General features: G+C 35.6%; 1 protein-coding gene across 1 annotated transcript in view; it reads left to right on the plus strand.

The window, feature by feature from the left end:
* Positions 1-1371: 1371 nt before the first annotated feature.
* Positions 1372-24858, plus strand: part of LOC134749005 (furin-like protease 2) — a 37824-nt gene continuing 14337 nt past the window's right edge. The window contains exons 1-3 of the mRNA XM_063683893.1: positions 1372-1872; positions 18539-18643; positions 21932-22054. Of these exons, the coding sequence (XP_063539963.1) occupies positions 1726-1872; positions 18539-18643; positions 21932-22054 (375 nt within the window). The 5' untranslated portion in view covers positions 1372-1725. The remainder of the gene's footprint in view (positions 1873-18538; positions 18644-21931; positions 22055-24858) is intronic.

Genomic DNA, 24858 nt, shown 5'->3' on the forward strand with positions numbered 1-24858 from the left:
AAACAAACTATCCGAGTCCGATTCATGTTTTAAGCAAAGGAATTCTATAGAGGTTTTCCATTATTGTACAAAAATATTGGTTTCCACTCATCTCAACGGAGCAACAAAAACAGATCACGATTCAGATTTTAATTTATTGTTATGGCAGATCATATCATATCTATAACCGTTTTATTTTATATGGAAATTTCTCATCAGTTACAAAATTTCATTGCTCTGGAGCCATGTATTTTGCCATCTCAATCGCGAAATCGCAATAGCATTGTCACGGAAAAAAACACACACAAATGCTTAAATTACTGCACCATGTTAAGCAGGTAACACAAAACATACACAGACTAAAAAAAATCGAGTGGCTTCGTGTATTTACTACTACGCTACAAAGCCAAAGTCATCTAGCATGATTTTCCAATGTGCCAGCGTGCAGCGCTACGAGTTACAACGTGCTTGTCTCGTAGCTTGGCGTAGCATGCTACGGAATACGGAATGCTAGGAAGCCAATAGAATGCGAGAAGGGAGAAGAGAACTCCCACTCAATAGGGCGCTAACTAGCTTTGCTGTACTTGAAAAAATATTTCTTGTTTTTATTATTATTATTAAAGTTCTAAAAAGTAAATAAATCGCAGTTTCTTAACTGCTAAGCCAAAAATGGCTTGTTTACAGCCAGAGCTCGGACTAAATGCACTACATAAATATTTAGGTATGTTATAATATTGCACACATGTCATTCATAATTACTAGATGATAACAGGTATTTTTTTAATAAAATCTTTAGTTCTGTATCTGTTTCTGGATTGGTTAGGTATAAATCTTGTAAATGTTTCGGAAGGCTGTTTAATATTTTTGGAAGCAAGTAAAAGTTGGTTCTCATACCGTAGACATTTTTGTTGGTGGTAATATAAATCGATGTGAGTTAGGTAGATATATCCGTGCAATCTTCTTTAAGCATTGCTAACTTGACTAAGTTTTGTACCGGAAGCACATTACAAAATTGGAAAGTTGGGAATAGCCATCACTATATTTTTTTTTTATATTGTTGGGCACAATGGTTTTCAACAGTGTTTTCTGTAGGTTGTAGGTAGGTCACTCTTATTTTAGCAAGATTGGTGTTATATGATCTTCCGTAGTTGTTTAGCCCATATCGTATTACCGATTCAGCCAGAGCGAGGTATAACATTCATAAGGTGTTGTATGGTATCTTATGCCTTAAAATTGTTAGCCTTCCTAGGACAGATCTAAGTTTACTGCATACGTAGGTATCTCTTTTTTGCGAGCATAAACGAAACTAAATCTAATAATAAAATAACAAAGCGACATTGTAAAACAGCTTTTGTCTAAGCCAATCGGCTACAAACGTGCATATAAAATGAGACATACAACGAACCAAAAAAGAAAAACAGATTAACTTTAAACTCGTGTACGTAACAGCGCCTCGATCCAATTAAGTATGCGAGTCAATTGATGCCATGCACACAATACGTCAGGATACCAAGTAGGCTAAAGAAAGGGCGCCAACTTTAACGCATGCGCAAACTCAAACGGCAAACAGTTCCACTCACGTTGCTCAGTATCCGCGGAGAACGCAATCCGAACGCACGGGTCTAAAAAACCTTTCGTGCTTACCGTTGACGCGAGTGCACGTAAGATTGGAGCCGTATTAGTACAAGGGGTTTTCGTGGTGGAATGGACGTGAGGGCATAGTTCGTGCGATGCGCTTAGCGCGTAATGGGCGCGCTAGGCGTGATAGTGGCGCTCGCGCTGGTGGAGTCCTGTGCACCACTCTACCACCACCAGTTCGCTGTGCATGTGCCAGAAGGAGCGCCAGCAGCGCACGAGTTAGCACACCGTCACGGTTTCGTCAATCACGGACAGGTAAACGTCACTTTTTGAGTACCCAAATCATAAATCATTTACGGTGCGTACCTACTAAGTAGGAAAAGGAAGAATATACCTTCTTAATTGTTTACGTAACTAATTTAATGCGTAAATAGAATTCATTGTTAATACGCAACACAATGTAAAGCAAACTGAAAAAGAATTTCCAGGTTGACGTAACATAAAGCTAAATTGAATACGTTAAACTTCGACCACCACACTAATTACTATTTATAAGCATTTATCTACTAGAATCTAATATGCAGTAACTTGTTTAATACCAAATCATACTAAATATTTAATGTACTTTAACGGCAGGTTAAGTAAAATATCGTTGTCTTCCTAGCATAATACTAAATACCAATATAAAATAAAAGAATCACAAGAAACATAATGCTTAGAAATAAATTTCGATAGTTCGTAAACATTGATAGGTCGTTTGTTTCTGCCATACCCAATATTAACTCCCATGCTCCTTTTCACTCCCTTTTTTTTTCGAATAAAAAGTATCCTGTATCCCGTTTCAATTCGATACAATCATATTATAATATATATTAAAAGGATTTCCCTTACTGTATTTACGTTTCCTTATTATTCATATAAACAATTTTATAACTAATAAAAATTATAAGAAACGCCTCTATTCAAAACTATGTAGGTACCTACTAACGCAAAAGATCCACCTAGGTACGAGTAGCTGAATTTTAGATTATCAGAACTAATTTTTACAAGATTTGTCTAAAAATAATAATAATTGTTGTACATGAATCTTTACTAAAAATTAAGCAACCATGTCGGTAACCAGAAGATATCTCTTATCGCAATCTTTTTCTCTTCACCTCGACTCTTCTTTCTTAAAGAATTGAGAATAATTCACATTACACTAAACTTGTCCAGTATTTTGTTACCAAACACGGTCGGTTGCTCAAAACTTCAGGCATAAAATCCGCTTTCAACATGAACGTTTAGGTTAAATTTACTATTAACTTAATTTAGTGCCCGCTTTGCATCAAAATAGGTATGGGAGGTATTTAATTTCAGCTATATAAGTAAAAATACTTAGTTACCGTTTCCAGTAACGTGGAGTAAAAAAAATAAAAAAGGATGATTTTCTTAGAAATGTAATTAAATTAAATTAAGGGAAAATAGAACAATGATTAATGGTGAAATACACCCGCCGTAATTTATTTGTTTTCGACAATCCAGTCGACGATGAGAATCCTATGTTGATTTTTTTGTTTACATGTTTTTTACTTGCCATGTGGCAAAATTTTCGATCGCTGAAATTGTTTGGGGACTTTTACCATATTATGACTCAAATAAGTTGAGATCGAGTCTACAAGTCATGTGATATTTTATCTTATTTCATGAGTAACTATCGCGGTAACCGAAGACAATATTAAATAAATATTGTGAATATCCTTGAAAAAATGATTGACACCTGTTCGCGGCAGTAATGCGGCAACGAAAGTCACTACTTTTATTTAGGTAATTGACAGATACAGCGGCGACATCAACACTGTCGCAATAATGCCACTGCGGTTGCCATCCGATCCTCACCTACTCTAAAGGGGCCCACTGATTACCAGTCCGCCGGACGATATAGGCCTGTCAGTTGTTCGTAACTGTCAAATTTTTGTTGTATCTGACAGGCTGATATCGTCCGGCGGATTGATAATCAGTGGGCCCCTTAAAACTCAAACGGTTTGATGGATTTTAGTCAGTGAGATATCTTTAGAATCCTCTTCAATAGGTAGGGGTGAAATGGGCTAGAAGGTGTTGACTATCATTCCAATTCGCACGCGTATTTGACATCAAACCGATATTACAATGATATTGAAATCATATCAGCTAACTGTCATTCGCGCGTTCATTTCGCTCAGACTTGTCCGTGCTAGACACTCACGTGAATGACAACTAACTGATATGATATGATTTCAATATCATCCTAATATCGGTTGGAAGTCAGGTACACGTTCGAATTGGTCTGTATGTTATTTAGTCGGCATTTTACTAAAGAAAAACCAAAAGGAAAGGCTATAATTTTAAAAGTAGCAAGCAAGAGGTACTGTAATATATGAGTGGGAGTTCGTTTATTTAGGTAATAAACGGCTTTCACCGTGCCGTCGAAACTACGAGTACTAAGCTGATTTTAATGGGATGTCAATCAATTTATTTTTAGGTCCCGGGCGACATGATACAATTTCAATTGACCAATATATTAAAATAACACGCGCCGACAATAGTAATTTACAATTACTTATATAAACAATCACATACGGCCCGATTCTAATTTTAGTAAACGTCAAAAATTAGATCTCAATACGATATGGATCAGATGCGTCAGTGTCAAAAGTGACGCTTTTTTTTGAAGAAACAATTTGCGTTATTAAGGTTCGACCTTTACTTAAGGTTAATGATAATAAATCCCGAAGTTTTCCAAAACTCAAGCCCTTTAAATTCTCATCTTGCTTTAACTAATTTAAGATTTCACTCCCAACTTGTTTTCCTTGAAGGAAATTGCCATGGGAAGGTTTTATGCTCTCCGGAAATTGATTTAGAGCGACACCAGAAGAGTTCGACTTTCTGGGTACCTAATCTTTGTTGTTTTTTCTGCCACGTCGGTGGCAATCAAGCATACGGCCCGCCTGATGGTAAGCAGTTACCGTAGCCTATGGAAATATAAAATAGGACTAAGGTAATATTGTAATTGTATGTTAGAACACGCTGCACAAAATAATATTTTGAATGATGAATAAAAACATTTTTAACCTATTTTGCAAAATACAGGTTTTTAGGGTTCCGTACCTCAAAAGCATAAAACAGAACCCTATAGTGCGTCTGTCACAGCCTATTTTCTCCGAAACTACTGGACCAATTAAGTTGAAATTTGGTACATATATGTAAGTTTGTGACCCAAAGACGGACATGTAACGTAAACAAATTAATTTTAAACATGGGGGCCACTTTTGGGGGGTAAATGAGAAAATTAAAAAATAAAGTTTTTCAAACGATATCGTGTTACATATCAAATGAAAGAATTATCGTAAGAATCTCAATTTTTTTTTGTAATTTAAAAATAAATAGTTTAGAAGTTATTTAAGAAAATAGCCAAAAAATTACCATTCCCCCACTATATCCCCGAAACTACTGAGCCTAAAATTTTGAAATTTTTTTTTTTTTATAAAAAAACAAAAAACCCGACTGCCCACTAAAAAGAGGCAAAACAAGCTCCACAAGAAATATTGTTTAATCAAATGCTAAAACCAAGCTATGGAATGTAATCGATAGTTAAATAAATAAAAACTTATTCTAAATACTAACTAAATATAATTTATCAATGTTGAAAGTGAAAGTAAAGAAAATATTATCTCTGTATCCCGTAGGACTTTCGGGATAAAATGTATCCTATATATACATCAAAATCCATCAAGCCGTTTAGGCTACAGGAGGCCACAAAGAAACAGACATACATACATACATACATACATACACTCGAAAAACATTACCCTCCTCCTTTGGCAGTCGGGTAAAAATAATCGTTTAATAATGATGAAGAGGTAAGTAATAAAATATGAAATATGTATATTTTTCGTATTCTTATAATATATTAACAGTAGGTTTTTATGTTGATTACGACGTTTAAAGGAAACAAATATTAACACTCATCAATAAGTAATCAAGTATGAATTTAAAAAAATTGAAAAAGTGAAAAGCACTAGTTCCCGAAAACCAACTTTCCGCACGCTAAACAGCTACGTAAAGTAGCACTTTTTGAGCAACTGTATTAAAAAAATATTAAACAAAGTCAAAGCAGATCAATTCAAAACTAATGTTTTTAAATATTTATCATTCAAAATCAGAATTTAAAAGTCAATTCTACCAGCCAACAAAAGGAAACAACTCAAAATTTGCATTTGATTACTTTGCCACACATGTGGATAAAATGCAACTTTCTCATCCGTTTTTGAACAATCAAGAGAGCCTTTACCAGCTGGAGTGGTGAAAAATATTAAAAGGCCTGTGTTTGATAATAATGTCTTCCTTCAAATACGCAAAGGTAAATAAACATGTTACAAAATACTCCAATATTATATTACAACGACTAAACGCAAATATAACCCTGGCGTGCTCCTTTGATGACTTCAGGATTTCCTCATCATTTATATTATTTGTCATATATTTCAATATGTCAGATTGTTTTTTATTTCATATACCGTTGTGATTTTTTATTCAACCGTAGGAAGTGTTTTAAATCGACACGAGTTACGAATTACATATTCGCACGAGTATCGTACAAGTTTTACAGTACATATGGCCCTTTAAACTTTCGACATATTGCACAAAAAGTGCTCTTTTATGCACTAGTGCGAGAAAGTAGCACCATATGTACTGTAAAATATATACCTACACCTATGCAGGCTAAAAATAAAAAAAATGAATTTGACTTACAACTACCTAATTCGCCTCTTTTATAAAATGGTTCATATCTCCCACGTGGGCTAGTCTCTCGAACTTCCCCTAGGTATTTTTTAGTTAAACCACGAAAATTTCACAAAGTTGTACAAATAAAAAAGTGTATTATTTGTTCCGAGATTTTTATTGTTTCAAAATTTCTCAGTTTAATAAATATTGTTTACAGTACATATGGTGTTACTTTCTCGCACTAGTGCGTCAAATAGCACTTTTCGTGCATATGTCGAAAGTTAAAAGGGCCATATGTACTGTAAAACGTTGTACGATACACGTGCGAATAGGTAATTCGCAACTCGTGTCGATTTAAAACACTCCCTGCGGTCGTGTTTTAATATATCACCACTCGTTTCGAATTTCCTCTTTTCCGCACTTGTATCGTAAATAACTATTACAGTACATATGGTGCATATTTTACCGCACTAGTGCGATAATTAGCACATTAGGTACGTGACTTTGTCGAAAATTTGAAGGAAAATTACTCTAAAACGTTGTACGATACATGAGCGAATAAGGTAATTTGCAACTTGTATTGATTTAATTTATCACCACTCGTTGCGTATTTTCTATTTTTCGCACTTGTATCGTAATGTACTATATACTTTAAATTATGCGCCATAATAAATAAATAAGTCTGATCGTCGGTAAATAAAGTGACCAGATTGCCGCAGGCTTCCTTGGCACCTTACTGTCTGACGCCGATGCTAAAATCCCTGCTAAAATTTCAAAAACTAAATCAGGTACATGTTTTGATCAAACATCTTACATTTTGTAGCTATTTCGGTACAGCATAGTTGAATAAAAATAATTGATAGAGAGATAATTAACTAAAATATTATTAACTTTAAATCCCACGTCTCAATATAAAAATTTTACCTACTATTGAGTTACCCTCAACTCTCAATAGTCCTTGCACCCTAGAGGTTGCAACTGTCTCTACGTTCCATGCATGGCACGAGCAAAGGCAGCATTCGCTGGTATATTACAGTGTCAAAAGGCCATCTTTGTGTTGGCTTCGGCTCCGCGCATGAAATATGCGCATGGATATAACCAAGAAATAACAAGTCTGTCAAGAACACAATTTGTTTTTCTTTTATTTAAACTAGTTTCGAAAGTGGACAGAGGGAGTCATTGGTACCTGTACCCTATACTACATCCTTTACCGCAAGCGTGCGTTGGCATAGTGCGAATTTGGTACTATACGTCGAAAGGGTGTTTGTTTGGTATTCCAAGAATTTGGTACTTTGCGTATAAAAAAATCCATTTCGCGAAACGCCAAATAGAACTGCATTCGAAAGGGTTTCAGCTGCTTAATTATTTTGACATGTTCCTCGATTTTCGACCCATCATTTATAGCAATCAATTTGTTAATATTTTATTAATAATTTAAATAGAGAGACATAGATGGATTAACTCTTATTTTTTGGGCTTTTATTGTAACTATTGTAAGCAAATTTGTACTACTTTACCTACATTTATGTAGTATTTACAAATTTCATCTACTTATTATTATGCGCAGTCTAATTGTTTTGAGGTAGAAACAGGTTTAATTTGATCTTGAGGCCAAGACAACTATTTTTTGCACTTGTATTGTAATGTACTATTTACATACAATACCAGAAACGAGGTAATAAAATATCTTTACAAGCGCAAAGTAGAATAATGTGCGATGAAGAAAGTTATTGCCACGACTTTATCTTTGCCGTGTAACTAATGAGGTTGAGAGCAAAAACTAAAGGTACATTTATCAAGACGGAAAAAGTATAGAAGTAGTGTCGCTACATGGTATCGCTTTCAGTATGGATCAAACGAAGGCTTTTGAGAGAGGACCTTAATGCCTTACGAGTTAGTTTTTTTTTTTTCGCACGGTGTGTGGGACTCGGAAACGTAAGTTCCGCAATATAATTATCATTTGATTTTTAGCAGTCGCTTTTCGGTAAAGAAAACATCGCAAGGAAACCGGACTAATCCCTTTAAGGCCTATGTTCCCCTCTGGGTTGAAAGGTCCGACGGCAGTCACTTTCGTAAAAAATAGTATCTACCGAATTGGTTGCCAAGAGGACCCCAGGCTCCAATGAGCCGTGTTAAAAAGCCGGGACAACGCGAGGAAGATAATGACACAGGGGATCAAATTGGTAACTTTTAAGATCTACTATCACTGGCCTTTGTTTGATCCATACAGAAGGTGACAGCTTGTATAAACCGCGTAATAGCTACAGGTATTTAGTTCACTTTATTCAGTTTTACTGACATACGGTATTATCATTAAATATTTTCTCATAAACATTTGAAGGACAATTTTTGTCCTCACTGTTAAATTAAAGCCTGTATGCGAACACGTGATTTCGCTCCTGAAAGCCACGTCTACATCCATCATACTTAGTCGAGCTCGGGTTTTATTCCGATTAACAATACACTTTGTAGCTACAACGGAATACGTAATTTTTTACATTTTTATAAGTCTGTATTTACTTTTGTGTTATATATTACGAGTTGGAAGAAAAATGCAACTCCTCATGCGCATGTAACTCCTCTGAAATTGCAGGCGTATATAGGCTATGGAGACTGCTTAACATCAGGCGGGCCGTATGCTTGTTTGCCACCGACGTAGTATAAAAAATAAATAAATGGAAAGACCGATGAAATATTTGGTTAAGATTGCTTTTATTTGGTTTTAGTGCGCATGGCTTTAGAGTTTAGAGAGCCTCTATGTTCACATCAACTGAGCGGTTAAGTATTTAAGAATCAGTTGTCACTAAACAATCACAGTTTGTAATGTTAAAAAGAGTTTAAAAAAATGCTTTTGATTATATTCGTATGGTAGGTACCTAAAAAAATTGTTATATACTCGTACCATTTATGTTCATTTAATAGCCAAAAACATATCCTTACCGAGCTTATTTCAAAAGTCAGTTAATTCGTTTAAGATTGGCGCCTAATAGATACTTACTCGTAAACTTTGTAAGTTATTTTAAAATAAGCAGCATAAGAACGTTAAACAAAATCGAAAAATGTCATTAGTGGCTTCTGAAATAATTTTTTTGGTTTTTAAACGTAATTAAGAATTTAATATCCATTACACTATTTTTAATAATTGTTGTATGCTGAATGGGCCTTAAAGGATGACTCACGTTAGATCGGGCCGTGTCCGGGCCGGAGCTTCCGGCGCTTCGTTTTCTATGGAAGGCATCACGTGATCACCTGTCATGTCATAGAAAAGTAAGCGCCGGAAGATCCGGTCCGGACACGGCCCGGTCTAACGTGAGTCATCCTTAATGCTTCACATGAAAATTTTCAAAATAGCGGACTAATATTTAGCAATTTTTTTTTTTTTTTTTAATGTGATATTCAGCAAACGAGCAGACGAGCCGCCTGATGGGAAGCAGTCATCGTCGCCCATGGACGTAAGCAACATCACAGGAGCCACTTAAGCATTGCCGACCCTTGAGAACCCTAAATACCCGCTTCTTGAAGAATCCCATGTCGTAGCACAAAGGAAATACCTCAGGAGGCAACTCATTCCACATTCTGCACGTTCTGGGAAGAAACGAGCGGGATGCCCGCTTATTCATGGTGTGCCATATGTCTAAGAAGTGAGGATGAGCTTTGCTCCTTTGGCGGGAGGTGCGGCGATAGAAACGAGACGATGGCACCAGATCAAAAAGTTCTTCGGAACATTCCCCATTGTACAGACGGTAGAACATGCAAAGAGAGCAAACATTTATTTGGGCAATCAAAATTAATTATTTTCTCGCAACCGTGACGGGAAAAACCCCCCACTTTAGGGTTCATGTTTTACCTGACTCTCGTTAACAGTATATAACAGGTACCGTTCGGATTCAAATTACACTAAGCATATCCATATCGCGGTTTTTGCAAAATGTTCTTCAAATATATTTTTGTGTCAGGTTTGTTTAGAAGATAAAATGTTTTTATTAATAGGACCCATTTTAGCAAAAAATCCAAAATTACAGTAAAAGTTTGACGAAACAAAATTACTAAATGGTACTTGATCGTGACGTCACGACTAAGGTGAATCCGTTGAAGTATGGAAAACAAAAAAAAAAATTTTATGGTGAAATATTGCATTTATATTGGGCAGACGATTTCTGTCACCACCAAACTGTCTGGCCACCTTCCAAAAACTGGACACCTTATATATACTAAAATGGTTAAAGTAAGAATTCTATTTATTTATTCACACAATAAATATTCACATATTAAATAGTTCTGAAAATTTACTTGAATTGTGTGAATATTAAAGTTAATGTTTTTACTAATAGAACCCACGTAGAGGCGTAGCACGCCTGCACCGCGTGTCACTGCGGAGGCGCGGCGCGAAACCGTGTATCGTGTAGGCAATCCGCCTAGACTGCGCACACGATGCCGTGCCACCGCCGCGCCCGTGCCACTCGGCGCAGGGGTGCCACGCCGCTACGTGGGTTCTTCGCCTAATAGACGATTTACACTATAAAGTTGCTATAAAACCAATTTTTAGGGTTCCGTACCTCAAAAGGAAAAAAACGGAACTCTTATAGGATCACTCGTGCGTCTGTCTGTCTGTCTATCTGTCTATCTGTCTGTCCGTCTGTCACAGCCAATTTTCTCCGTAACTACTGGACCAATTAAGTTTAAATTTGGTATACATATGTATGTTTATGACCCAAAGATGAACATGTAACGTAAACAAATAAATTTTAAACATGGCGGCCACTTTTGTGGGGTAAATGTGAAAATTAAAAAATAAAGTTTTTCAAACTATATCGTGGTACATATCAAATGAAAGAGCTCATTGTGAGAATCTGAAATATATATTTTTTATAATTTTAGGATGAACAATTTAGAAGTTATTCAAGAAAATAGGCAAAAAATGACCATTCCCCCTTTATCTCCGAAACTACTGGGTTTAAAACTTTGAAAAAAATACACAAAATAGATCTTTACCTATAGATTATAGGAAACCCTATTTGAAATTGCAGTCAAGCGTGAGTCGGGCTTAATTACTTAGTTTTTGATCCGACCCCTACGGGTTTTTTAAAGACATTTCACTCACGTTTCACATAAAAAATACTTTGTTTAAATTGTGTAATGTACGGAACCCTTGGAACGCGAGTCCGACTCGCACTTGGCCGGTTTTTTATATACGAGCAAAGAGGATATAATAGGATAGACCGGTACTGTCATAGTAAATTTTGTAGCCACAGTAAATTCACACATACATCTATCGACATACGATTAAAAGTAAAAATAAAAATATCAAAAAATGTATTAATATATGGATAAATGATTTTTTTAATTTGCATTAATAGTTTTATATTATTATGACCCATGTTCTTTCACTGATATGCGTTAAAATTGTTAAATAACCGAATAGCCGACACGCACTTGGCCGGTTTTTTTAATAATATGTCAAGGAATCGAATGATACCATCTTTTTTTTTTCATTTTGGAAGTTAAAATAGCTTATTTTCTATTTAACTAGATTTTGTTATATAATTCAACATCCCTAATCTCACATGCGCTAATGCAATCCCAATTTAAATAAGGATCTTACACACGAATAACACGCCGCTATATCTCCATTAGTCGCCAATTAATGCATCGATCCCCGACTTGAGTGCAATGTAAATATGCCGTCGCTCACTAATTATAACCTGCTAAAATTGTAGCGCCAAAGTTTTGAAAATGTTGTAAAGAACCTACTCGTAAAATGTTCAATAAAGTAATATCAAAAGACAATCAGATAACAATAACTATAAGTTAACATTGTCGCTGGCAAAATTGTCCCAATTGACAGGTGCCATGAGAATTAAAAACAGAACTGAACTGAATTATAAGCATTGTTCGAATACGGCAGTAAGTCGTGTGATCAATAGATCATAACAATATCGAAAATTGGTACCGTAAAATGGGGTGAGTAGGGATCGCGGGGAGAGAAAGTTTGAAAGGGGGGTGAAATGGGTTTTTAGGGCTACTGCTACAAAAATAATGTATTTCAATTTAAAATGGAGCTATAGTAATACTCAAATAATAAAATAAAAAAACGATCCAACAATCTTCCAAAATAACTTTTGTATGAAATCCCATCTCACCCCAATTACGAGGGACTACGGGGTGAGGTGGTTTTTCCTGTTTATCGTCAAAGTTATGATATGGAACTACCCAAAATAAAATAAAAACTAAAATACAAACGTCCGGAACACTTATTATAGGTATATACAATTAATCAATCAATAATAATTTATTTCTAACAAATAAGTCCATAATGTGTTAGTAACATACATACTAATACTTAAATCTAGGGTTAGGGTTAGGGTTATACGCGATTTAGTTTGCATATGTAAAAATAAAATGTTATCGAGGCTTGAATGACAGTTTTGCTCTTACTCACCCCATTTTACGGTATATTGTTATTAACTAACTCCTGTTGGTAACCAGCCTATTCCCTGGCGTTCAAGATCTCACGCACGAGTAACGCCCCGTTGTCCTCATTGGCCGCCACTTAGTGCACCGATCCTTGAAGTGCAATGTGCAGGTGCATCCGCTTCAGTATAACATCTTATATGTGATATACATCAAACGGCTGGAGTTGGGGTGCGTCATACTATACCTGTCGTCAAGCTCACCATACTTATGAACCTATTGAATGAGCTGATGCCTTTACTGATACTGGAAAGCGATATGTAAACATATTACATACCTATACGAGGCCTGGACTTTAGTGAGATGACGATAACTCATTGCTGGTGTCCTACTTTATTACCTACATATAACATGAGTTTCACATGATTATCCATCTGGTTTCTTGAGCTAATAGTCGCCTCCAACCTCCCCTTATAGCGACCCCATTCCGCACACTAAGTTTACCATAAGTTCATATGATGAGTGGTTACACTTTCGCGTAACTACAATGTGTTCTATAATTCTAAATTGCTAATATCTTCAGACGAAACCCTTAGTAAAATTATGATTGAACTTCACTTACATTAGCCATCAACAATTCCCTCGGATCACTGTTCACACTCTGAATACTGATATACGTTAGTCACAATCTACAAGAGACACCTCATTATTCTAATAACACCATAAGAAAGTTCTTGAATAGATCCAAAAGCAAATATCACTCTTCCCGTAGATTTGTTCGCACACAACCTACTTTTCATACTGTCGTTCGGGTGTCTACCCTCTTGTCTTCACCCAAAAAATTACAACCACCTAGAAGCGGTTATTTAACTTAAACGTGACTACGAGCGCCATCTACTCCATGACGTTGGCAACTATTAACCGATTCGCGATATTCTCAAAATTGAACTGCCTATGTAGTCTAGATGACATTCAGATTGCAATTTATTTTTGATATTTACTGCAGGAATGCAGTCGGCAGTAATGTTGCGCTGCAATAATGCAGCAATAATGCTGGTGTAGTCTTGAGTCCAAACGGTACCTTTACCTTCCCAATGCTGCAGCAGTAAGTGTAAGTGTAAGGCCTGAGTGGACCAGGAAGGCTCACTTGTTTAGAATCGTCTCTAAACTAATTTTGATCAAATCATCTATAGGCGACAATAAATTTTGATGTTTCCAAAAACGACAGCAGCGGAGCACATATTTATGTAAATTTAGGGCCAAAAGACAGAATTTAAGAATCACAAGAGCATAATGAGGGCTAATCTCGAGTAAGCGATTCCTGTCATTATATTGTCCATTAAAATAAAATTATATTTCATATCTAACGTAATTAATCTACCTTATACAAAAACAGCCAAAATTCTCCGGAAATTAATTTATCACGCGCGAACGAATATTTGGAGACGAGTATGATGACAATGGCGACTAGAGGGGAAACAAAAGCTAGGTGTAATTGAAATTGAAATGCTGCTTGAGCGCGCACTGACGACTCGTAATTACTCCATTCTCAGGACAAAAGGGCGTAAGTGACTGTAAATGTCATACTAACATACACCCTTCTTTTCAAATTGCGTTTGGGTGCAGGACGAGATGAGCGCGCTAATTAATACGACCGTGGGACCTATGCCGACCTCGTAAGTCTTCCTAGCGTATTATGCAACTTTCAACGTTATTCCGAACAGTGTAAAATTATTTTTTGCATTTAATTAGCTCAGTTTTGGCTGAAGTTCGCAGCGTTGGTTAGAGTTAATGTTGCGGAAGCCTCGAGAAGACATTTCTAGGCATGTCTGTTATATTACTTAGCGTTTGGGATGCTAGTACGTTTTGAAGGTCTTAGTATCACATTGTGGCTAGAACTGCATGAATTGAATGAATCGTAACCAAACTGACTCATAGATTATCAGTGGAAAATGGAAAAAAAATCTTAATTTCAAACAGTTATACTGGTTATTTAGACTATTTAGAGTATAAACATTTTCGTATTTTTAAGGTTCCGTACCTCAAAAGGAAAAAACGGAACCCTTATAGGATCACTCGTGCGTCTGTCTGTCTGTCTGTCCGTCTGTCACAGCCTATTTTCTCCGAAACTACTGGACCATTTAAGTTAAAATTTGGTACACATATGTAAGTATGTGACCCAAAGATGGACATGTAACGTAAACAAATTAATTTTAAACACGGGGGCCACTTTTGTGTGGGGGTAAATGAGAAAATTAAAAAATAAAGTTTGTCAAACTATATCGTGTTACATATCAAATGAAAGAGCTCATTGTGAGAATCTGAAATATATATCTTTCATAATTTTAAGATAAACAGTTTAGAAGTTATTCAAGAAAATAGGCAAAAAATTACCATTCCCCCGTTATCTCCGAAACTACTGGGTCAAAAATTTTGAAAAAATACACAAAATAGATCTTTATCTATAGATCACTGGAAAACCTGTTAGAAATGTGCAGTCAAGCGTGAGTTGGCCTTAATTACTTAGTTTTTGATCCGACCCCTACGGGTTTTTTAAAGACATTTCACATAAAAAATACATTGTTTAAATTGTGTAATGTACGGAACCCTTCGAACGCGAGTCCGACTCGCACTTGGCCGGTTTTTTATATACGAGCAAAGAGGATATAATAGGATAGACCGGTACTGTCATAGTAAATTTTGTAGCCACAGTAAATTCACTGCCATCTATCGATTAAAAGGATGAAATATAATAAATATACATTACATTACACACGATTAAAAGTAAAAAATAAAAATATCAAAAAATGTATTAATATATGGATAAATGATTTTTTTAATTTGCATTAATAGTTTTATATTATTATGACCCATGTTCTTTCACTGATATGCGTTAAAATTGTTAAATAACAAACGAAACGCCAATCGCTATTTATTAGAGAGTAGGCCAAAGGTAGTGGCGCCATCTGATCGAGAATCGAATTTTCTTGTTTTCGAGGCACGTTTTTTCCTTAGACTGTATCCATTTATTACGGAGTTATATTTATCTTTGATACGAATAAAGTATGACGCACACTAGAACGGTCCGGGCCCGAGCTGGGACTAAGGTGACCGACACTTCGTTTTGTATAGAAACCATCTCGTTATCACCGATCAAACGAAGTGCCGGATTCCTCGGCCAGGACCTGAACCGTTCTAGCGTAAGGCATCCTTAAATACAACATTTTTTTCATTATTTACTAGGTAATATAAATTCAATGTTGACTGGTAGAGAATGCCTCATGGCATTAAGTTCGCCTTTTGTACACTAAGTTATTATTTTGTGCAATGAATACATTATGAATACATAAATAAATCCAATAAACAAGACTTTCAATAAATCACTGTTGGCAACTGCAAGACTTTTATTAATTATAACTTGACTACAAGATTCGATTTATCGGCAACATGTTATGAAATACATCACCGTCAAGTTGCTCAAAGTCGTTCACTTGGCCCCGCAAATTGATTTTACTAAGTTTGATAAAGTTTTCGGTAAGCCCGTGTTAGGGCGGTGCAAGTGACAAGCGAATGGATGAATGACATTTAATTTGCTAACAAACGTAACAAGAAAAACACAAAATAAACTATAAAGTCGTCTATCGATTATTTTTCTTGCTTAATAAATGTTTTTTGCTATAATAAAAATGAGTCGATTAACATTTCATTTCTTAAATTGGTATTCATTTACACATTGCACTCGTAAATGTTTTGTCTCATTCAGTTGAATTTTCCGTATAAGATGAATACAGTCTAAGGAATAAACGTGCCTCGGAAATCAAGAAAAAAATATTCTCGGATAGATGGCGCTACACCTTTAGCCTATTCTCGGCTCGATGGCGTTGACAACCATATTTGATATTTAACATTTTTAACACATATCAGTGAAAGAGCATGGGTCAAAATCATATAAAAATAACAAAATACAAATAAAAAAATCATTTAACCATAATATATATATATTTTTTTGCTATTTTTATACATTTTCATTTTTAGTTTTAATCGTGTCTCTATAGATGGCAGTAAATTTACTGTGACTACAAAATTTACTATGAAAGTAACCATGATTGATTGCTCTAGTGTACAGTGGGCGTGGGATCTAGTTTCCGCACCCAGCCCGCAAATATCGGTTCACAACTAAACTTATGAAAGTTTTTCCTTTCCGCGGCAGCTTTATATTTGCACCAAACCACGCTGGACCAACTTCTCTATTCCTTGCTTTCATGGGAATAATACAGCTTGAGAAAATACGATTATACCAGGTGTTCACGAGGAAACCGAAATTTTTTAACCACGCCTTTCTGAGGCCAAAAGAAGGAAAAAAAAAAAAATGTTTTATTTTTTTTTATTTTTTTAATGTATTTGTACATAAAAAGTAAATGTTATCGGTAAATTAGTCACTTAAAATGGACTTCTACTTTTTTTTCGTAAAACCTAGTTTTTACAGTGTTACGACTTGTCACTTTTTGACATCTATCAATAAGGATACTTAGACTACGTCCCATAGTGGCAACATCTCCATCAAAAATGCGTTTTGCACTATGTAACAATAAAAACTTTTTTTTTTAAATTGGTATTAACTGAAACTAGGAGAATTACAGAAATGTTTATAGGACATTTTAGTGTTTAAATATGATCAGGAATATGCTGCTGTTAAAATTATTCGGTTTCCTCATGTTACACCGTGTATGTTCCTTCCTACTGGCTTTGGGTCTATTGGAGACGAGTACTAATGGTGATATTTGGTTAAACTAGCATGTTATGCTCCGCTGATTTTGTTGTTACACTTGGAATGCTTTAGTTCTCAGGAACGGCATTTGAAGTTTAAATATTTGTTATTGATATGTTATTTACTTGCAGCGCATGTCTCTTGGGTAAATTATCACAGAACATATTAATATGTTTAGAATGGCCATACGAGCAGGGAACGCGCCCCAGTAATATCTCGCTCCACTCCCAATACCTACATGTTTACTTTTCAATTAAATTGGCGTTTGTCGATATTACGGCTCTAAGGTCGCACTTGAAGCGATAAATAAATAAAATGCTTATTATAAAAGTATGTAGACCGGCATTTTTTAGAAAAAAAAGTTGTTTCAATTCGGGATGAATGAATTCTGAACATAAAATATTCCTTGAGATTTGCATTGGAAATAAACGCGTTCTGTTGGATAAATTAATTTCCTTTCGTTGCGTACTCTTACTAAGACTTCAGATAAAAGTTGAGATAATTCAACAAAAGGTTTTTTCGTCTTATTTATCATTTGTAATGAGTTTCCTTTACAGAATTTTCTGTTTTTAACACCCTCGTTTAAAAATATTGAATGACTTTAGTAACTCAATCTCATTCAACGAAGTGGTTTGAAGCTAATTTATTTTTGTTATTCGTGCGATTTTTAATTATTTTTTTCAATTTCAATTTCATTATATATTAAAGTGAACAACACATGGATATATTGCTTTTGTTTAAAGTTCATTTATACATTTTATAATTCACATTAATAGTATTAAAATACACTACTGAAAAGAACTGTATCTTGATTTCAACTATTTAAATGAACTGTTTGTTTTTAAAGTCTACATATATTATGTATTCATCAGTTTATTGTTTGTTTCAATCATATAAACATCGAAAACATAAAAAACAATCAATTGTTATTAAAGTACTTCCTCAACAAAAAAGAAACACACTAGAACATTAGTTCATAAGTTCATAGGTTTTACCCCGTGCACCTAAAATAAACACAGCGAAGATCATTCCAATATTGATACGATTTTTCTCTTTCAGATCGGCAGCCTGAAGCATTTCTTCCTGCTGTCACACCCACACTTGAGCAAACGCTCGCCCAACGCCAGTGTAGACTACGAGAATAGACTGAAAAATGATCCGCAGGTGCGTCTACTACTATATTCTCACATTTTATAAGTTATATCCGTACGTGTATGGCGGATATAAGTTACAGGAGCAATTGTTTTGCTTTTGAATTTGAAATCTTGCTTGCATGAAAGACCTATGCTGTATGTAGCAGTGATGTGTTCAGATTAACATTTCATATTTCAGTTTGTATTTTCTTGATTACGTTTTGACCTTAAGGACATTAATTGATGACGATTTTATAAATGCAAGAATAATTTTGCGTTTATGTGTTTTACTCATAACGTCATGTGGTACTCTGGGTACTATTTATGAACAATGAAGGCTGACTTTTTGCTTTTGACAACGTAATGATAAAAAAAACACGCAGTTAACAATCACCCTTTTGACGGTTACAAGGATATTTTTGTGCACAATGTTGCTTTCAATATATGAAATAGTTCATACGAATATCTTGATATCTGCCACATCGCTTGTGGCGTTTCGGTCCCTCACAAGTGCCGTACGTTAAAGGTATGCTACGGTAGTTATGTGACAGCTGACATATAACTCTATACATTACAAACGACGTGTACACTTGGAGTTGGGACCCTAATTCAGCCTTTATTCGGTTTAGTTCTCATTCAGAAATCTCTTTCTGTCCAAAACAACAGAATCTTAACGAGTTAAAATAGGTAAATTTCTATTCCGGTAGTACATATCTATATTATTCACTGAGGAACGCAACTGCAAAAATATTCACTTCACAAGTTGACACACATCCGTTACTTATTTTTAAAAGCTGAACCTACCATATTTTAAAATTGCCGTCTCTAAAAGTATTCAGGAATACGCCATTCAAATTTGTCAGCGTATTATTTGATAGGTTTAGGCATACAGTGTATATTTAAAAATAATCTCTCTAGGATGAATGACATGATATATCCATTTTATTATTTGCGAAAACTGTCAACAGAAGTTACGGGTTATAGATATATAGTTATAGAGGCCCATTATTCAAATTATAAAATCAGTTTCAAACGATATTTAAAAACCTCAAAGATACATACAAAAACCATTAAAATATAGAAAAATAAAAAGCATATACAATATGAGTAGGTAGAATACATTTACTATACTTACATTTGAAGGGTTACTAAAACTCACTTGACGCAACTCATCAACATTCAATAAGTCTTAAATAATAATAATATCGTTAGTATGAGTTATTCGAGCCATATAAATAATGCTGTCGCAGACAGAGTTAGTTATAAAAATCCATTACGCCTTCATTTACATAGTTGAACTTGTAGTAGGTAATTTGTTAGCAAAAAGTTGTCTAGAAAAAATGGGTCTTCTAAATTGAATTAGGTATAAGTCTAGTGAATTAGGTATTCAATAAGCAATCTTGATTTTGACTTTTTTGACCCAAGGGTTCAACATTTTAATTTTATTGAAATAAAATTTTAAGGACGCTCCAAAACAGTGTGCGAGAAAGCAAGCGTAAGCGGACCTTATTCTGGACTTTTGTGTTTTTTTTTACGAGTTTATAACTGCATTAGTGAAAGCAACTATTATTATTTGTATCTCCTTCGATATCACGGGCCTATAAATCCCGGTCTTTTGATAGGCTTGCGTGGGGATATAGATCCAACACGTAGAGGCCCCTTGGAGAGCTTTAATGTCATGTAGAACGCCTGCTGGAACCCGTTCACAGGCGCAACAATAGACACCCATGAACCGGTCGCAGCAGGCATTGGGACTATTGCAGAAAAAGTGAACAGTATACCGGTCTATGGATTGAAGTTTGTGTGGACAATGAGACTGGGCTATTGTAAAGAACTCCGGACACCTGCCATAACAATGTTAAAACACGTTATCGAGGCAGGTGGTGACTTGCCGCTGACTAGATGGGCCCCTGAAACTGCCGTCGTGAAGACGACCAGGAGCAACACCGGTGTGAGCGGCTCAGGGGTGTCGAGAGGTGTGCGCCGCTTTCTACCCAGTGGCTGTTAGCAGCCACTGAAAGCAACTATTATTATTACAAAAAGATAGCAGTGACTCTCAATCTGTAGAGTGTTTACCTACTTGTGCGAAGCCGCGTTGTCATAATTGTCACGTCAGTTAGGACTGTAAAGATGCGAAATCCGTTAGGTGTTATGTTATGAACGTTGCAGATAAGATAAAACCCTGCTTAAATACTGTTGATGTGTTCTAAATGTCTTCTAATTTAAGGGAAGACTAAAAGTTATTAATTCTATCCTATGTTTATCTTAACTTGATATATTCGGTATTTTATTATTTCATATGCCTAACTACCTTTGTCACAATTTCCTAAGTATATACTTATACTCGTATTGAGCGTACAGTCTATTATTTATGGAATAAATAACATTTTACCACCGCTAATCTAATAACTACGACACGTCTGTAACACGAATAAGTCTTTTTTATAAAAGTTTCAGAAATTCCCTAGGCGCTCCCCAAGGAAATCTATGTCTTGGAATCCGCAATGAATTTATTCTAAATGAAATTAAGATGTAACGATACGTATGTAGATGTATTATTGTATACTACATACGTAGGTGACAGTCTCAAGGGAAATATATTGAATTCATACTTAAATTCATAAAAGGAAGGTTTTATACGCTCCAACCTACGTACCTACCTACTGTGTTTGTGTAATCATTACGTCGGAAGGGTGTTATATTTTGCCTAACGGATCAGCATTGCCATCCAGCGGGGCAATGCAGCCAGCCTTCTGGGCACCCTACCGAGCGACTACGATTTAGGCCAATTTTTTTATTTAAGTATAAGTTTTTAATTTTTAAGTGTTATTGTGAAATCAAACTATTAATATTTTGACATTGTATTGTAAATTATCCAGTTTATTATATTTATTCTTAATTTATTATTCTAATGAAAAATTTAATGGTTATGTAACCATACACCACAAGCGAAACATTTTTGACATATTTATACTCGTAATATCAATCGTTTCACTCGTCATCACATGTTTTATGAAATAAATTATCGTATAGTTACTTGGCTTTGTCATTCTAAATCAAGGGGGTAAAAAACTTTTTTAGTATGAGTTTAGGTTATGCATCTTTTCTGTGGACAGCATAAAATAAATGGACTTTAAAGCCTAAATATCTTGCTAGACCCTTATAGACATCTAATAGATCTGTTTAAAACATTCTACTTCTTCATATCTACACATGATGAAAGCCTTACTAAAACCCTTTAAATGTCCACCGGAAAGACGCCTAGCTGTTTTCCCGAACGTTTTTCATCCGTTTGCTCTAACTACGGTGTTGTCCTCAGGTGAGATGGGTGATGCAGCAACGGGAGTTGAGCCGATCAAAGAGGGACCTCCAACCGCGACACGTCATGCGGCAGTCCACTCCGTCCTTTCCAGATCCGCTGTTCAAGGAGCAGTGGTATTTGGTACGTATTTTATGGACTTTTATACACAATGGGTCCTGGGAGGGATTACATGTGTGTTTAATTTACCTATTGTTAAGAGTCCCCTGCCGGGCTATGATGCTCGACTGTATAAATGATATAGCTGTATAAATGATGATAAAACTGACATTTTATCCAGTTTTGACGTCTTATCCACTTTTGACAACGATAGCCGGTAAATGATATACTGCATAACATGGTCGTTGGATAATATGTCATTTGTCTAAATTTCCACCTTAAAATTTGATGATAAGTGGATAAGTTAAATGATATATATGACACTTGTCCAGATTTATACATTTTTATACACTTTTGTCCACTTTGACAGCAATAGCCGGTAAATGGCTACGATTGTTGGATAATTAGACATATAGTCGATTTTTGACGGCTAGCCTTTGATTAATTTATCGTAGTGCTCACTGGGCACGATAAGTGGAAACACATGGACTTGAATACTAGAAGGGGATTTGAAATGAAATGAAATGAAAAGTATTTATTTGTCAGAATATGGTACATTGATGTGATCTTAAGTTAGAATTAATGCAAGTTCCATCATATTCTACCGTGAAGTTTGGTTTAAGGTCTTTTTGTGAGGATAGTACATCTTCGTTTGTTCTGCTAAGATCAGCGAAAAAGACTTGTGGAATATAAATTGTGAAATATACCAGTTTTTGGAGTTAAATATCTTATGTATCATTTGAACCATGGGTTCAAAACAAAAAAAAATATCGTGAATGTAGAGCTGTAGAAAGACATTCAATGAAAAGTCGTTTTTGACTTATCGCTAAAACTTCCCTTCTTAGTAAAAAGACGTACCTATGTACAAAGCGTTGCGAAGGTATGCACCTACTCCCTTTTGCCTGTTATGTTATGTTGTTACTTACTAATAGGCTCCATTCAAGGCAGCCTATTGTGACGGACGGGTAACTACGGAGCCCTACAATGAGCATGGCCCGACATGCTCTATGCCTTTTTTTCAGATATTCAGCACTTATGGTCACGGAATTAATTTAGACCAATCGGAATTGTTTTATTGTCTATGTCACCTATTTTGTGTGTTTTTTTACTAGCCTATACATATATAAGAGTGTTCCACTGCTCGGCAAAGGCCTTCCCTCTCACCGCTATTTAGTCCTATCCAAATTGTCCAATGCACACTCCCACTTCTTTTCTAAATAAGTGTCCTGCCATCTCTATTTTGGTCTTCCTCTGCTCCGAGGTCCATCCTGTGGGATCCAGTATGTGGCTAGTTCGTTAATTCGGCCAACGTGCCCTGCCCAGCCCCATTTAGCCCACTTATAGCTTTGCGACCTTCATGCCCACATCCACAATACCGGTTTTGGATCGCAGTGCGGTGTTTATATGTAATATGCTCGGTTGGTCGGTTCTACGAACATCCAGCATGCTGCGTTCCATTGCTCTCTGACAAACCTTGAGTCTGAACTTTTCAGTTTCAGTTTAAGACAAAGTTTATGAATAGGTAGGATAGACATTCCGACCAGTTTATTTGACAAAGAATATCTGAATTTATACCAAATTGACCTGAATATCTATTCAGGTGCTGAATTTCTTAAAAAACAAGCGCACGTGTTGTCATCATGGTTTATGAGATACAGCCTGGTGACAGACAGACGGACAGTAGATTCTTAGTAATAGTCCCGTTTTTACACTTTGGGTACGGAAACCTAAAAAGTAACCACGGAACACACGTAGGGAACTTTTGAAATGTTTACGTTTCCCATTCGTAAAGTGTTCTAACAGCAAAATCCAACTATCTATATCTCTTTCGCTCATTACTTTTCATATGTATGTGGTGGTCGAAAATCGTGGGTTCACCCTCGGGTTGTGCTTTAGGTATGAATTTCGGTTAGGGTCCGTTTCATACAGACAAGTGGTTAATAAGGATATTCGCTGACTTTGAATATGTTTGACGAGGATGTATTTTCAAAATGGCATAAAATCGTCAAATGAAGGAGTTTAATAATAAATAATACTTCGTTTTAAATAACATATTAACTATTTACTTAAATAAAACAAAATTGGGCGATATCGTGAGTATTTTTTGAGAAAAGTTATCTTAAAAAAGAAAAAAACGTTAAATGCTAAAAAATTTGCATCTTTGGTGACAGATTGCACAAAAACTATAAGTGATAGCACTGTGGTGTGTATAAGAGTTTAATAGCAAATTTATTAAGGATCACTTCGTTCCTACACACTTTTTCTGTATCTTGAACGGTTTCCTTAAAAATTGAGAAAAACCGGGTTACGGGCCCGGGCCCGGTGGGGGGGTGACGCAGAGGGGGGAGGGATGGGGAGGGTTGATGAAAAATTACTTCGGTCCATAACGTACATATCCCAATTTAAAAAAGTCTTCCATTAATTATGCCGTAATTTTAGCTAATTTCCCTTACCTAATGATTGACGCGACAGTATCTCGCCGCGAGATAGACTACCCGTCTTTCTGTATGAATTAAAGGGGGTCGGGTATTTTATTCAACATTTTTATAGAGTGTGCCATCAGGAAACTTGTAGAGTCTGGAAAAGGAGGAGTTACATTTAATGGAAAGAACATACAGTTTATCCGATTTGCTGACGACATCGCTGCACTGGCACATACGCCTGGGCAGCTAGAAGAATTACTATCTGAAATGAATACAGTTTTTGACGAGTTCGGACTGAAAATCAACATTAAGAAAACTAAAATACTTGTAGCTTCAAAACATACCTCCAATAACCTGCAAAGACAAAAACCAATCAACTTAAATAATAGTCCAATAGAACAGGTA

The sequence above is a fragment of the Cydia strobilella genome, chromosome 17, assembly GCF_947568885.1.
Source record: "Cydia strobilella chromosome 17, ilCydStro3.1, whole genome shotgun sequence".
Taxonomy (NCBI): domain Eukaryota; kingdom Metazoa; phylum Arthropoda; class Insecta; order Lepidoptera; family Tortricidae; genus Cydia; species Cydia strobilella.